This window comes from Bos javanicus, chromosome 5 (assembly GCF_032452875.1).
Source record: "Bos javanicus breed banteng chromosome 5, ARS-OSU_banteng_1.0, whole genome shotgun sequence".
NCBI lineage: Eukaryota > Metazoa > Chordata > Mammalia > Artiodactyla > Bovidae > Bos > Bos javanicus.
The window spans coordinates 32,964,607-32,978,037 of NC_083872.1; the positions used below are offsets into that span (position 1 = coordinate 32,964,607).

Consider the following 13,431-nt stretch of genomic DNA (forward strand, 5'->3'; position numbering starts at 1 on the left):
AACATCCAGAGAATGGTACAGGCACCTCCCTGCTCTGCTCCTCTCTCGTCTCCATCTCACAGTCAGAGAATATAAGAGCGGGTACCACTTAGTGACCACCTACTGCAAGCCCCTCTGCCTTTCTCCAGCGAGAAACCCATCCTGGGGTGAAAGACAGGGGAGGCGACTTCCTGAAAGTGGAGGGGAAAATGGAGCCAGAGCGCCGGTCTCAGCAGGACAGAACCTGAGCTCACTGTGCCCTGGGCTGGTGGCCTTGACCAGGTCCCTTCACCTGAGCCTCAGTTTCTTCCTGTGGGAATAGTAGTAGCTCCCTCCCAGGGCCCCAGGGTGATGAGGTGAAAGGGTTTGCAGCAAGTCGGCACATGTGCTGTAGATGTTAAGATAATGGTTCAGCTGGACCTGGAGGCTGTGTTTCCTGAGTCCCTGGCTGGTCTTTGCCCCAGCGCCTTCCAGTCTTCCTCAATGCAGGCCTGGAAGACAGCCCATGGCTGCCGCCATAGGGGATGCCCAGCACTGCATTAGCTGAAGGAAGCCTCTCTGAAAAGCTTCCTCCGCTTGTGTGATCTCACCTGCTCCCAGCCCCACCTGTGACCTCCTTTCTAGGATAACTGGGAATGTCTGGCTGCTGAGCGCAGCCTGGCACAGCTGGCGGTGCTGGCGTGGGACCTAGTCTGGCAACTGGTTATATATAGCCCCTGCGTCCATGGCCTTGGCAGGGTGCTCCTGGTGTGGGTGCAGGGGACACTTGAGAAGAGGCCCTGAAGCTGCCGTCCTTGCCACGCCTGGCCCAGAGCTGGTGTGAGGGTACCTAGGAGCTCCCTGGGCACCTGGGCCTTGTGTAGGCCTAGGGTGCTAGCCAGGGCTGGCTGTGGGTTTGAGGCACCTCTTCTTTATCCTGTGACCTGGGATAAAGTAGGGAGGATGGCAACTGAGGGCCTGGGGTGCCCTTTGGGCTTGGAGACAGAACAAAGGGAACTGCCTGTCCTATCGCTGTTTTTGAGATCAGTTTATCAGAGGGCATGTGTGTCCAATCCTCCTCCAGTGGGGAAGAAGGGAAGGAGAGGTCAGGGCCCAGGATGTATCACTAAAGGGTACTCAGCCCATTCCTAAATCCCACAGCCCCCAACCGTGGCCTGGAGAGGCAATATATTTAGTAGAAAACTACACTTGGGGTCAAAAGGCTCAGCTCACCACCACCAGCGATAGACTAACGGCATGGTATATATGACCTCCTTTCTCACGGGTGAAACAGAATTGAAAATACCTACCTTGCAGGACTGTGCTGAGGGCCCCCAAGGGGAAGGCCCCTGGAGGGTGTTGTGCCTTGTCAAGTGAGTCTGAAGGAGGCGGATTAGGTAACCGCTCACCTGCGGGCCTTTCCCGCTCACCCTGCCCTCTCTGTGCGCCCTCAGGCTGGCCCAGGCCCCGCGCAGACACGCCAGGCCCTCAGCCCCAGCCCATGGACCTGCGGGTGGGCCAGCGGCCCCCGGTGGAGCCCCCGCCGGAGCCCACACTGCTGGCCCTGCAGCACCCCCAGCGCCTCCACCACCACCTCTTCTTGGCGGGCCTGCAGCCCCAGCGCTCGGCAGAGCCCATGCGGGTAAAGCTAGAGCTCCCACCAAGCCTCAAGCCCAGACGCGGCCCCGCCCTCCCTTCAGCCTCCACCTCTGTCCTCAACTCCTCGCCCCCTCCCCACAGCTCTCAATGGACACGCCGATGCCCGAGTTGCAGATGGGGCAGCAGGAACAAGAGCTGCGGCAGCTTCTCAATAAGGACAAGAGCAAGCGAAGTAAGGGTGGAAGCCTCCCCCGGCGTGTCCACGGCCCCCCGTGTGGGCGGGGGGAAGGAGGATGCCAGCTCCAGTCGGGGTCGCTCTCTGCCTGCCAGGCACTGGGGGTGAACGTGGGAGGAAGTGAAGGGGGACCCGCGGGCTTCACAGAAGGGGTGTAGCCTCAGGCTTGGCTGTTGCATAAAGGGGCCCTGGGAAGCCTAGTCTGGGGCACGGGGGGCGTGATCAGGGCAATGGGCAGAAAACGTTCCAGGGAGGCCACCCACCCATCCACCCCCCAAACCACTCATAATTTCCACCCCTGCAGGTGCCGTAGCCAGCAGTGTGGTCAAGCAGAAGCTGGCAGAGGTGATTCTGAAGAAACAACAGGCGGCCCTAGAGAGAACGGTTCATCCTAATAGCCCCAGCGTTCCCTACAGGTAACTCCCTCTCCGCCCCGACTCCTTGTGTCCTTGACACGCCCCCCTCCGGATGTCCGCCAATGAGCACACAGCACACGCAGACCGCTGCTCTCAGCTGCCCTTCACCTAATCCTCACCCCTCACCTCTAATCCTAGTGCCTCTCCGACCCTCTCTCCCAGCTGATACCTGCCCTCCTCTGGCCTTTAATTATCTCTCCTCACCCCGCCTGAGGCCCTTCTTCCCTACAAGCCTCTCCTCCCCCCACATACACTCTCTCACGCACACCACGCTGGTTTTCTCCTCTGTATCTTCCCCTAAGCACAGAAATATCCAGATTCTTAGAACAGCTTCCTCCCTTTGTTGTCTGGGACCATGGCTCCTAAGGACAGATCAGGATGGGTGGCCCAGTACTGCCCCCTGGAGATGGCCCCTGTTCATACTGGCCATGCACTCCGCCTGGCCCTCCTGGCTGCTGCCACTCCAGCATGCCTGCATCCTAAGTCGCTTCAGTCGTGTTCGACTCTTTGTGACCCCATGGACTGTAGCCCGTCAGGCTCCTCTGTCCATGGGATTCTCCAGGCAAGAATACTGGAGTAGGTTGCCATGCCCACCTCCAGGGGATCTTCCCAACCCAGGAATCGAACCCACATCTCATGTCTCCTGCATTGGCAGGAGGGTTCTTTACCACTAGCGCCACCTGGGAAGCCCCGCTGCCTTCCCCGACAGGTCCCAAAGGGTGGAAGGAGGTGGCTGCTACGCCTCTGGGCATCCCTGCCCCTCTGAAGCAGCCTTGGTGCTCACTCCACAGAACTCTCGAGCCCTTGGAGACGGAGGGAGCTGCCCGTTCCATGCTCAGCAGCTTCCTGCCTCCTGTTCCCAGCCTGCCTTGCGACCCTCCAGAACACTTCCCTCTGCGCAAGACAGGTGCGTGGACAGGCCAGCAGGGACCTCTAGAGGGGCTAAGGGGGAAGAGCCTTGGGAGAGGGTCAGGGAGGGGTACTGCCTTCTCCTGCCTGTCTCAGAGAAGGCTGGAGGGAGGGCTTAGGGCAGAGACCGGGTGGGCGTGCACCAAGTGATCCCGGCGCTCCTGCAGTCTCCGAGCCCAACCTGAAGCTGCGCTACAAGCCCAAGAAGTCCCTGGAGCGGAGGAAGAACCCGCTACTGCGGAAGGAGAGCGCCCCTCCCAGCCTCCGTCGGCGGCCAGCAGAGACCCTCGGCGGTGAGGCCCGGCAGGGTGGGTGGGTGGCAGGCAGGCCTGGTGCCCTCCCCCAGGGCCCCTGTGGGTGGTTGTCACAGGGTGCCCTACACACTTGCCAGGGGGTGAGTTGGGGCTGAACCCAGCTTTTGCTCCATTGGCTAATCTGACGTCTGACCAAAAGAAGGGGCATCTTAAAAAAACCAAGTGTTCAGAGGTGCTGGAGGCTGGTGGTGGCCTTCCTGTCCTTCTGGAAGAAAGCAGGAAGCAGAGCCCATCCACAGCGGAAAGGGCTTGTTCCTGGCCCCCTCCTAGCCACTCTTGGCTCCTAACTGAGCACCCCCCTCTCCCCAACCCTCAGACTCCTCCCCTAGTAGTAGCAGCACGCCGGCATCAGGGTGCAGCTCCCCCAACGACAGCGAGCATGGCCCCAACCCCGTCCTGGGCTCCGAGGTAAGGCCTTGGCAGGCTGGGCGCCCCGGGGCATCTCTGGGGCTCAGCGGTCCTCAGCAGGCAGCCCGGCCAGGCTGGGGCTTCAGCATCTGGGCAGCCCCCACCCAAGCCTCTGGGGGTGTTCCGGGGAAGGTGCGCCTAGGGGTGGAGGTCTGGAACCGGTGACCCCTGCCCTGCTCCCATGGCAGGCGCTCTTGGGCCAGCGGCTGCGGCTGCAGGAGACCTCTCTGGCCCCGTTCGCCTTGCTGCCCACAATCACACTGGGGCTGCCCGCCCCTGCCAGGGTGAGTGGCTGAGGCGCCCTCCCCCACCCCAAACACCCTGAGATCTCTCTATTCCTTCTCCTACACCCCGCCCCTGGCCTTCACTGTCCTCCCCACCAGGGTCTTCTCGCCAGTGACGTTCCCCCACTCTCCCGCAGGCTGATGGTGACCGCAGGACCCATGCGACTCTGGGCCCTCGGGGCCCAGTCCTGGGGAACCCCCATGCTCACCTCTTCCTGCCCCATGGCCTGGAGCCCGAGGCTGGGGGCCCCCTGCCCTCTCGCCTGCAGCCCATTCTCCTCCTGGATCCCTCAGTGACTCACACCCCTCTGCTGACTGGTGAGTCCCAGCTTCTCCAGAAGGGCTGGATCCCAGCACCCTGCCAAGGGCCAAGCATGGCCAGGGTCCCGTCCTCCTGTGCGTCTTGCTGCTGAGTCCCTGGCTCGCCTCACCCTCCACCCTGGCTTCCCTCCACTCTTCCTTGTGGTCTCCTCCTTATGCCCCCCACCCCATTCTTTCCAGTGCCCGGGCTTGGGCCACTGCCCTTCCACTTTGCCCAGTCCTTACTGACCACCGAGCGGCCCTCTGGATCAGGCCTCCACCGGCCACTGAGCCGGACCCGCTCAGAGCCCCTGCCCCCAAGCGCCACTACCCCCTCACTGCTGGGGCCCCTGCAGCCCCGCCTGGAGCGGCTCAAACCTCACGTCCAGCTGATCAAGGTGAGGGGGACGGGGTAGGGGAGGCAGTGAGGGGTGGCTGAACTGGGGTTGAAAGAAGGGAGACTCAGGGCGGGCAGGGCCAGAGAGGGGATGTGTGGGGCCCGGGGCTGTGTGACCACTAGAGTCTCAGCGGGATGCAGGACGATCTGGCCCCAACCACCACTCCCCACCTCACGTCCTGTGCCATAGCATGTCTCCTCAGTAGACATCTCCCCCACCCCTAGAGGTCAGCCAAGCCGAGTGAGAAGCCCCGACTGCGGCAGATACCCTCAGCTGAGGACCTCGAGACGGATGGTGGGAGCGTGGGGCCACTTCGGGATGATGGCCTGGAACATAGGGAGTCCAGCCATGGGCAGCAGGAGGCCAGAGGCCCTGTTCCTCTCCAGCAGCACCAGCAGGTATGGTCAGGCCCAGGGGCCTCTCAGAAGGTAGAGTCAGGAGACTCTGGGGCCTGGTAATGGTGGAAGGGAGGGAGATAGGACGTCAGTGCAGGGGACAGCTCTGGGACCATGGTTCTTCTGCCAAACCCACACTGAGGTACAGACAGACACACGCGCAGGCATACACGCATTCACACACATGCATACGTGCATTCATACACACATACATGTACGTGCACCTCCAGCAGCCTTCCAGCCTCAGGCTGAAGCCATGTCCCTTTCCAGTGGTGAAACTGGTCTTTCATGGAGCCTCATGCATTCCCGCTCTAGGACTTCTCCCCTGTGACTGTTAGTACTGTTTCCAGGAAGGTGCTAGGGCAGGAGGTGGGGCAGAGCCAGGCTTGGCCCTTCAACTGAACGAGTCAAGCCATGGAGTCTTCATTTGCTGGGGCTCGTGTAACAAGTACTACAAAGTGTGTGCCTTAAACAGCAGGTGTTCCTTTCCCCACAGTTCTGGAGGCTAGAGGTCTGAAATCGGGGTGTTGGTGGGTTGGCTCCCTCTGAGCCCTGTGAAGGAAGGCCTCTTCCCTCGGCTTGTAGATGGCCGCCTTCTCCCTGGGTCTGCACGTTGTCTTCTGTCCACGTCTGTATCCCAACTTCCCCTATTTATAAAGATAAGAATCATATTGGAGCTTACCCTGATGACCTCATTTTAACTTGAGTACCCCTGTGAAAACCCTATCTCCAATCAGGTCACATACTGAGGGGACTGGGTGTCCGATCCTAAATACGAGGTGGGAAGGGACACAGCTCAGCCCATAAGATGTGGTAACAGTCCACAGAGTGCAGCGGCTCACGCAGGTCCCTATGTCCTTGAGCGGTGGGTAGTCCTCGAGACCAGGAGGAGATCCTGGTCAGAGCCGACCTGAGGCCCCTCACTCCAGTTCTGGTGTTGGAGTCTCGAGGGCTCAGGGAGTACTGGGGCAATGGGGTGGTCAGTCTAGGCTGCACATCTTTGGGGGAGTATATGGGTAGGGAGCTCAGAGACTCAAAGCCCAGCTGGGCAGCAGGGCCAGAGGCTTCTGCAGAAGAGGGGCCTGACGGGAGATTTCTTGGCTGTGGGCAGAGGCGGATGGAGCAGGGTCTGAGAACCTGAAGCCTGAGGCCCCCTGTGTCCCTCAGGTGTTCCTCTGGGAGCAGCAGCGACTGGCCGGGCGGCTCCCCCGAGGAGCCACTGGAGACTCCGTGCTGCTTCCCCTGGCCCCGGGCAGTCACCGGCCCCTGTCCAGGGCTCAGTCATCCCCGGCCGCGCCTGCCTCGCTGTCGACCCCAGAGCCCGCCAGCCAGGCCCGTATCCTGCCCAGCTCAGAGACCCCTGCCCGGACCCTGCCCTTCACCACGGGTAAGGCTTGGATTAGAGGGCAGGAGGAAGAGGCCGGGGCACATGGGGGCTCAGAGGGGAGTCCATAATTCCCTGTGTCAGAATTCACTCTGGACATGTTTCGAGACCACAGAGCCCTTTCTTAGTCTGAGGAGATCTACTCAGTGTCCCATGGAGCAGGTGGTTGTATCCATGTTACAGTTAAGGAGACCCAGGCTCGGGAAATCAAGGGGACAGCTGGCTGGCAGTCAGGCCAGGCTAAGAATTCAGGTCTCCTGACAATTAATTCAGGCCTTTCAAAAATTACATTGTTGCTCTGCTTGTGAGAAGAACTCAAGAGCATTTTAGAAATTTTGAAAAATAATAGAAAAGCATAAGAATGGAAAAAAAACCACCAGCCAGGGGACTTCCTTGGTGATCCGGTGGCTAGGACTCCATGCTCTCAATGCAGGGGCCCCAGGTCCAATCCTTAGGGAACTAGACCCACATGCTGCAACTAAGAATTCACATGCTGCATGCCACAACGAAGACCTGGTGCAGCCAAATAAATAAATATTTAAAAAGGAAAGGAAAAAATATAGGTGTGACCTTTAAATTTACTAAAAAAAAAATCATGAGCCAATATCCCATCACCCAGAGGCAGCCCCTCATAAACGATGCCGTATTTCAGGCCAGTCTTCGTTCTAGCCACACGTATAAATCCCATATACACTACGTTTTGTGGCTACATTTTATACCCTATTCATTTTACACATTATGAATACTTTGTGATATAATTAATCTTTAAAAATTTTTTAAAGATTTTAAAAAATAGTAATTTTATTTATTTTTGGCTGTGCTGGGTCTTCATTGCTATGCAGGCTTTTCTCTAGTTGCGGTGAGTGGAGGTTACTTTCCAGTTGTGGTGTGTGGGTTTTTCATTGCACCGGCTTCTATTGTTGTGGAGCGCAGGCTCAGTAGTTCTGGCACATGGGCTCAGTTGCTCCTTGGCATGTGGGATCTTCCCGGACCAGGGACCAAACCCATGTCTCCTGCATTGGCAGGCAGATTCTTGACCACTGAGCCACGAGGGAAGCCCTAAAAATGAGATTTTATAGTGTGTCATCATAGTATTTTAGTTTAAACATTTCTTATTGGTCGAGCAGTTAGGTGGTTATTCATTTTCCCCTATTTGAATTTCCCCAAAGCCACATCTGTCTTGTCACATGGCCCGGTGTCTCTGTGGGCTTCCCAGCTCCCAGATTTGGGGCTCCTATTTGGGTCATCATATCCAGGCGAGCCCCCAGCCTCAGGCCTCCCTTTGTTAGGCTCCAAGCTCTTGAGGTCCTGGTCATGGTCCTTGGGCCACATGAGGAGGGTCAGTGAGTCGGGAAGGCAGTAGTATGTGGCAGTTGTGTAGGTTGGGGCTGCGTGGTGTGTGGGTGAGGTGCCCGAGGCTGCCTGGGTAAGGAGCTAGGGGTGTGTGTGCAGGCGCCGAGGGGTAGGATGGGGCATGGGGGACTGTGGGGTGTGTCTGGGGCTCCCCAGGGCCCTGACCTCTGAGCCCACTCCCCACAGGGCTGGTCTATGACTCGGTGATGCTGAAGCACCAGTGCTCCTGCGGGGACAACAGCAGGCACCCGGAGCACGCGGGCCGTATCCAGAGCATCTGGTCCCGGCTGCTGGAACGGGGGCTCCGGAGCCAGTGTGAGGTGAGGAGGCAGCTGGGGGCTTTGGGATTAGAGTGGGTGAGGGCTGTGGGAGGGAAGGAGCTGGGAGGGCCTGGAGCCAGTCTGGGTGGTGGGAATGGCAGGGGAGGGCTGCCCAAAGCAGAGGCTCAGGGGCTCTGTGGGTCCTTCCTCAGTCTCTCCGGGGCCGGAAGGCCTCCCTGGAGGAGCTGCAGTCAGTGCACTCTGAGCGGCATGTACTCCTCTACGGCACCAACCCGCTCAGCCGCCTCAAACTGGACAATGGGAAGCTGGCAGGTAGGGGCCCCCAGACCCTCCCTGCCCCACCACCCCATGCCACCGGCTCACCCAGCCCGAGCATCCTCCTATGCGCTCGTCCTCACTCCGTCGAGCTTGTCCCTTCGGCGTCCAGGCATCCCCGTGCTGCCCACCTCCACCCATGCCAGCCCCTGCCGGCCCTCTTCTCGGGGCCCCCCTGCTTCGGGCTGGGCCGGAGGCTGAGCGGGTTCAGTTCATGCGCCTGGGCCTCTCCCTGCAGGCCTCCTGGCACAGAGGATGTTCGTGATGCTGCCTTGCGGCGGCGTTGGGGTAAGTATGCAGGCTCTCCAGACCTCCTCCCTCCCTATTCCCCCAGGCCCAGCCCCCGCCTGCTTGTTTCGGTGGTCCTGCCGGGCCCAGTGGGCTGGGGCTCTCCCCTAGTGCCTCCTCTGCCGGCTAGAAGCTCCTCGTTGGTGGGTTGTCCTCCTGAGTGTAGAGCCCCTTGCCTTGCAATTTGAAGGCCTCTGGTGGAGGTTGAGGAGGCTGAGAGAGCAGGGCTGAGCCTGGGGCTTGGGCTCATCTCCCTCTGAGAGCACGCTGGCCTCCAGGCCACCTGGCCCGGGGCTGTGGGGTGCCTCTGGCATCCTTGGAGACCCAGGCATGTCCTGATGCCCTAGCTTTCCCTGCTCCTTCTCATTCTGCCTGGGGACTTCTGCCTCCTGGCAGTGCCCTTCCTCCCTTCAGAATGTCCCCGTGGTGGTGTCCCGGCCGGGAATGTAGAGCAGGGGATGGAGGCCTAGTCCTGGAGGGATGGGAACTGTCGCTGGGAGGCTGTGTGGGAGCCGGTCAGCGCCCTGTTCACAACTTCCCATTTCTTGCCACTTTCTGATTTTTCCAACTGTTGTTGCTTCTGTTTTCTCCTCCCTCCTCTCCCTCTCTGTCTCTGTCTTTCTCTCTTTCTCCAGCCTCTTGCGACTCTCTCTGCCTTCCTCGCCTCTCTCGGTCCGCCTCGCCCTCCCCATCTCCCCATCACGCCCCCCGGCCCCTCCCTAGCCTTGAGGCCCAGGGACTGGGTTTGGGGGGCCTCCCAGCCTGGGCTAGGGGCCCTGAGTGGAAGACAGTGGTGCAGACGGCCCCTCGAGCTCCGACCATCCCGAGGGCCTGAGCAGAGTCAGCGGGGGCTTAAAACCCCCTCCAGGCCCAAACCCCAAGTCCCGCCCAGGTAACGCCATGCCCCCTCCTCTGACTGGGGGGGCAGGCGCGATGCTGCCGGCAGAGTGCTGGCCAGATGCGGGCTGGTGATGTGGACTGAAGCTGGGAAGAAGTTGTGCTGGGACTGGGGGACACGGGAGGCCTTGCCTTTGGGCGGTGGGGCATGGGGGAGGCAGTCATCTGCCCAGCTCCCTGCCCCTGGGGTCCTAGCCATGGGGTGGGCACTGCCCCCGAGGCCCTGGCTCCTGTGGGAGGCCGTGGGTGAGGCGGGTCTTGACTCTGGCCCCCACAGGTGGACACCGACACCATCTGGAATGAGCTGCACTCCTCCAACGCGGCCCGCTGGGCTGCTGGCAGCGTCACCGACCTCGCCTTCAAAGTGGCCTCCCGTGAGCTAAAGGTAGGAGGCTTGAGTGGAGGGTGGGTGAGTCACGGAGGAAGGAGGCAGGGAACGGGCAGCGGGGGAGGCAGACCCAGGGCCTAGCATCACATTCCTCCTGGAGATCACCACAGGGTTTCGGGAGGGACAGATGAGATCTGAATCCTAGGCTCACGTTACCTGCTGAGGAATCAAGTCACTGGGCCCCTGGTCCTGTGGTCTCTGAGAGAGGCAGGCCCATGCTCATGCGGGGTCAGTTAACATATTTGCTGTGTGACCGCGGGCAAGTCGCGGAGCCTCTCCAGGGCCCCATGCCCTGGCAGAGTGGCCCTTCGTGATGCTGAAGCTTTACCCACCGGGCTGACACCCGAGCTTGTTTGCTCTGGGCTTGGCACCTTATGGGAGCTTGTGTTGAGCCCCCACTGTTTAGGAGCTCGTGGCCCAAGTCTTAGCTCTGCTATCAGGCAACTTCGCACGAGTTATTAATATTAAATCCACCTAAGGCTCCAGGCTTCTCCTGTCTGTAAACCAGATAATCACAATGTTTACCTTATGAAGATGTTATGAAGATTAGGTAACATTTACCTCAGAGCGTTGTGAGGGTGAAATCCAGCGTTAACCCTGTGCTTAGCACAGTGCCAGGCACATAGATTTTGCCCAATAAATAATAGCTGTTGTTATTACAAAGTGATAACAGCCAGGAGCCCCCAGGATGGGAGGTTCTGTGTTCACGGCCTGGGGGTCAGCAGAGGGCCCCTTGGTCAGTCACACTGTCTTATAGTCCCTTCTCAGGGGAAGAGCCTGCGGCTGGGGGACGGCTTCATAGAGGTGTGGGTCAGACGGTTGGCTGTTTGGTTGACAAGCATTCTTTCTGTTTCCAGAATGGTTTTGCTGTGGTTCGGCCCCCAGGACACCATGCAGACCATTCCACAGCCATGTAAGGCCCGGGGAGGCCTAGATGGGCTGGAGTGGAGGGCAGGCCCTCACGGCCCTCCTGTTGGGGGTGGGGGGGGCTTGGTTGGCCAGGTTCCCCCTCCTTCCTGTCAGCCTTCTGGGGCCGGGCTGGAGACAAGTGGGGTGGGGGTGGCACGGGGAGTGAACAGGCTGGCACGACCTCTGTCTTTTCCTCCCAGGGGCTTCTGCTTCTTCAACTCAGTGGCCATCGCCTGCCGGCAGCTGCAACAGCAGGGCAAGGCCAGCAAGATCCTCATTGTGGACTGGGTAGGTCCCAGCTCCTGGCCCCTGCAGGTCCGAGAGCCCTGTGGAAAGAGCCCTGAGCCTGGCGACCCGAGACGTGGCTTTGTGTCCTACCTAGTTCTGCATTTGCCTCCCCAAGCCTCGGTTTCCCCGTGTGTAAATGTGGGTGAGGATAGTGCCCCCATCACGGGGCCTTTCGGAGGCCCAGAGGAGTTGGCCTGTGGGAAGGGCTCAGCCGTAACCGGCTCCCACAGGGGAGGAGCCATCTGAATGCTGCCTTTGGGCCTCTGTTGGCTTCCCTTTGTAGATCTGGTCACTTCTGCTTTTCCTCTGCAGGTACTGAGAGTGCCAATAATAGCACATAACATCAACCTCAATTCAGTTCAGTTGCTCAGTCTTGTCCGACTCTTTGCAACCCCATGAACCGCAGCACGCCAGGCCTCCCTGTCCATCACCAACTCCCGGAGTCCACCCAAACCCATGTCCATTGAGTCGGTGATGCCATCCAACCATCTCATCTTCTGTAGTCCCCTTCTCCTCCTGCCCTCAATCTTTCCCAGCATCAGGGTCTTTTCCAACGAGTCAGCCTTTGCATCCAGTTACCACTAATCAAATCCAGACACTGATGGTTTCACGCATCACATATTTAATCCTGACTCTGCCCTGGTTTACAGATAAGGGAAGTCAGCACAGAGCGGTTAGGTTAACCTGTACACAGCCGTATACCTTGTAAGCCCTGAGAGCCGAGGCCCTTTAGCCCTGGAGCACCTGTGTCTAACCACTTCGTATTCACATATACTTACGGGATGTTCCAACGCAGAACGGAGAGACGGGCCACACTAGTGCGCATGCACAGTCCACCTTCGCGTTCCCAGGCCAGGCAGGAGCCTGGGGGTGGTGCTCGGCGCTCCTCTGAGGATGGCACTGGGCCTCGTTGTCCTAGCCCCTCTTTAATGGAGTGTGGTTTCCATCACTTGCATCACGCCCTGACCTTGAGCAAGACGCAGTAGTAAGGGTTCCTGATGTGTGACCCTGGAAGCTTCCCTCTCCTGGCACTCACCTTCCCCCAACACGTGCTCTCCCTCTGGCTCTGGCTGGCCTGCCCTCGGTGCGGCTCCTCCTCTTCCAGGTCTCATGTTATCATCACCCCCACCTAGCGTGTTATGTACATTGCTGTACATAAGGTGGGGAGACTGAGGCTTACAAAGCACCCATGGGTCCCTGGACAGTTTAACTCTAGGAGTCCCCGGGTTCTCACCCCCAGGTCTAGACTCCTGACCTGCATAATGGTCACTGACCTGGAGACCTTTCCAGCCTGTCCTAGCCCCCATCTCTCTGCTTTCAGACCTGCCCTAATCCACTGCCCATCTCCCTGCACAGGACGTTCACCATGGCAACGGCACCCAGCAGACCTTCTACCAGGACCCCAATGTGCTGTACATCTCCCTTCATCGCCATGACGACGGCAACTTCTTCCCTGGCAGTGGGGCTGTGGATGAGGTAACCACATCTTCCGGCCCGCTGACTCTCATGAGTGGCCCTAACTCTCTCTGTCACAGCTAGCTGTGTGATCCTGGGTAGGCTGCTGAGCCTCTCTGATCCTCCGTTTCTACATTTGGAAGGGAAGGGGCTGCATGAGCTGCTCTTGTAGCACTGACATCCAGTGGTTTGGATCCCGGGACACTGCTCTCTTCACATCTCTCCTGCCTCCTGTGTTCCAGGTGGGAGCTGGCAGCGGTGAGGGCTTCAATGTCAACGTGGCCTGGGCTGGAGGTCTCGACCCCCCCATGGGGGATCCTGAGTACCTGGCTGCCTTCAGGTAAGCTCACTAGGGGCCCAGAGGAGGCCTGACCCAGCAGGGCCACCCTCTCCTCCCCTTTTCCAGCAGCACCAGGTTGGAGGTGATGAGGTGGCTTGTCAGCTTGTCCTCATCTAATCACTAGACATTATAAGCCAGCCCTGGAGTGGGTCTGTGGACTGAGACACAGGGAAAGGCATGGTTACACTAGACTCTAGGGGCATCCAGTCCCTGTGGGAAGACAGGAAAACAGACTGAAAAGGTCAAGGCGTACTTTATAATGTCACACGCTACCAAGAGCCAGTGTTGAGCTGAGTGCAGGGAGACAGGCAGGGGGA

At 59.3% G+C, this 13,431-nt stretch overlaps 1 protein-coding gene across 9 annotated transcripts in view; it reads left to right on the top strand.

Annotated features, from left to right (window-relative positions):
• Nucleotides 1-13,431, top strand: part of HDAC7 (histone deacetylase 7) — a 36,781-nt gene that overhangs the window by 18,279 nt on the left and 5,071 nt on the right. For 5 of the 9 annotated variants that reach the window (XM_061416329.1, XM_061416331.1, XM_061416334.1 and 2 more), the window contains 19 exons: nt 1,413-1,600; nt 1,699-1,789; nt 2,097-2,208; nt 3,000-3,115; nt 3,285-3,410; nt 3,748-3,839; nt 4,028-4,123; nt 4,261-4,441; nt 4,625-4,821; nt 5,046-5,219; nt 6,384-6,603; nt 8,140-8,273; nt 8,426-8,546; nt 8,788-8,837; nt 10,012-10,119; nt 10,980-11,035; nt 11,232-11,319; nt 12,676-12,795; nt 13,017-13,114. In XM_061416329.1, coding sequence (XP_061272313.1) covers nt 1,413-1,600; nt 1,699-1,789; nt 2,097-2,208; nt 3,000-3,115; nt 3,285-3,410; nt 3,748-3,839; nt 4,028-4,123; nt 4,261-4,441; nt 4,625-4,821; nt 5,046-5,219; nt 6,384-6,603; nt 8,140-8,273; nt 8,426-8,546; nt 8,788-8,837; nt 10,012-10,119; nt 10,980-11,035; nt 11,232-11,319; nt 12,676-12,795; nt 13,017-13,114 — 2,368 coding nt within the window. Of the gene's footprint in view, nt 1-1,412; nt 1,601-1,698; nt 1,790-2,096; nt 2,209-2,999; nt 3,116-3,284; nt 3,411-3,747; nt 3,840-4,027; nt 4,124-4,260; nt 4,442-4,624; nt 4,822-5,045; nt 5,220-6,383; nt 6,604-8,139; nt 8,274-8,425; nt 8,547-8,787; nt 8,838-9,472; nt 9,730-10,011; nt 10,120-10,979; nt 11,036-11,231; nt 11,320-12,675; nt 12,796-13,016; nt 13,115-13,431 lie in introns of those variants that run through there. The other 4 variants (XM_061416330.1, XM_061416336.1, XR_009736390.1 and 1 more) reach the window with 3 other exon arrangements.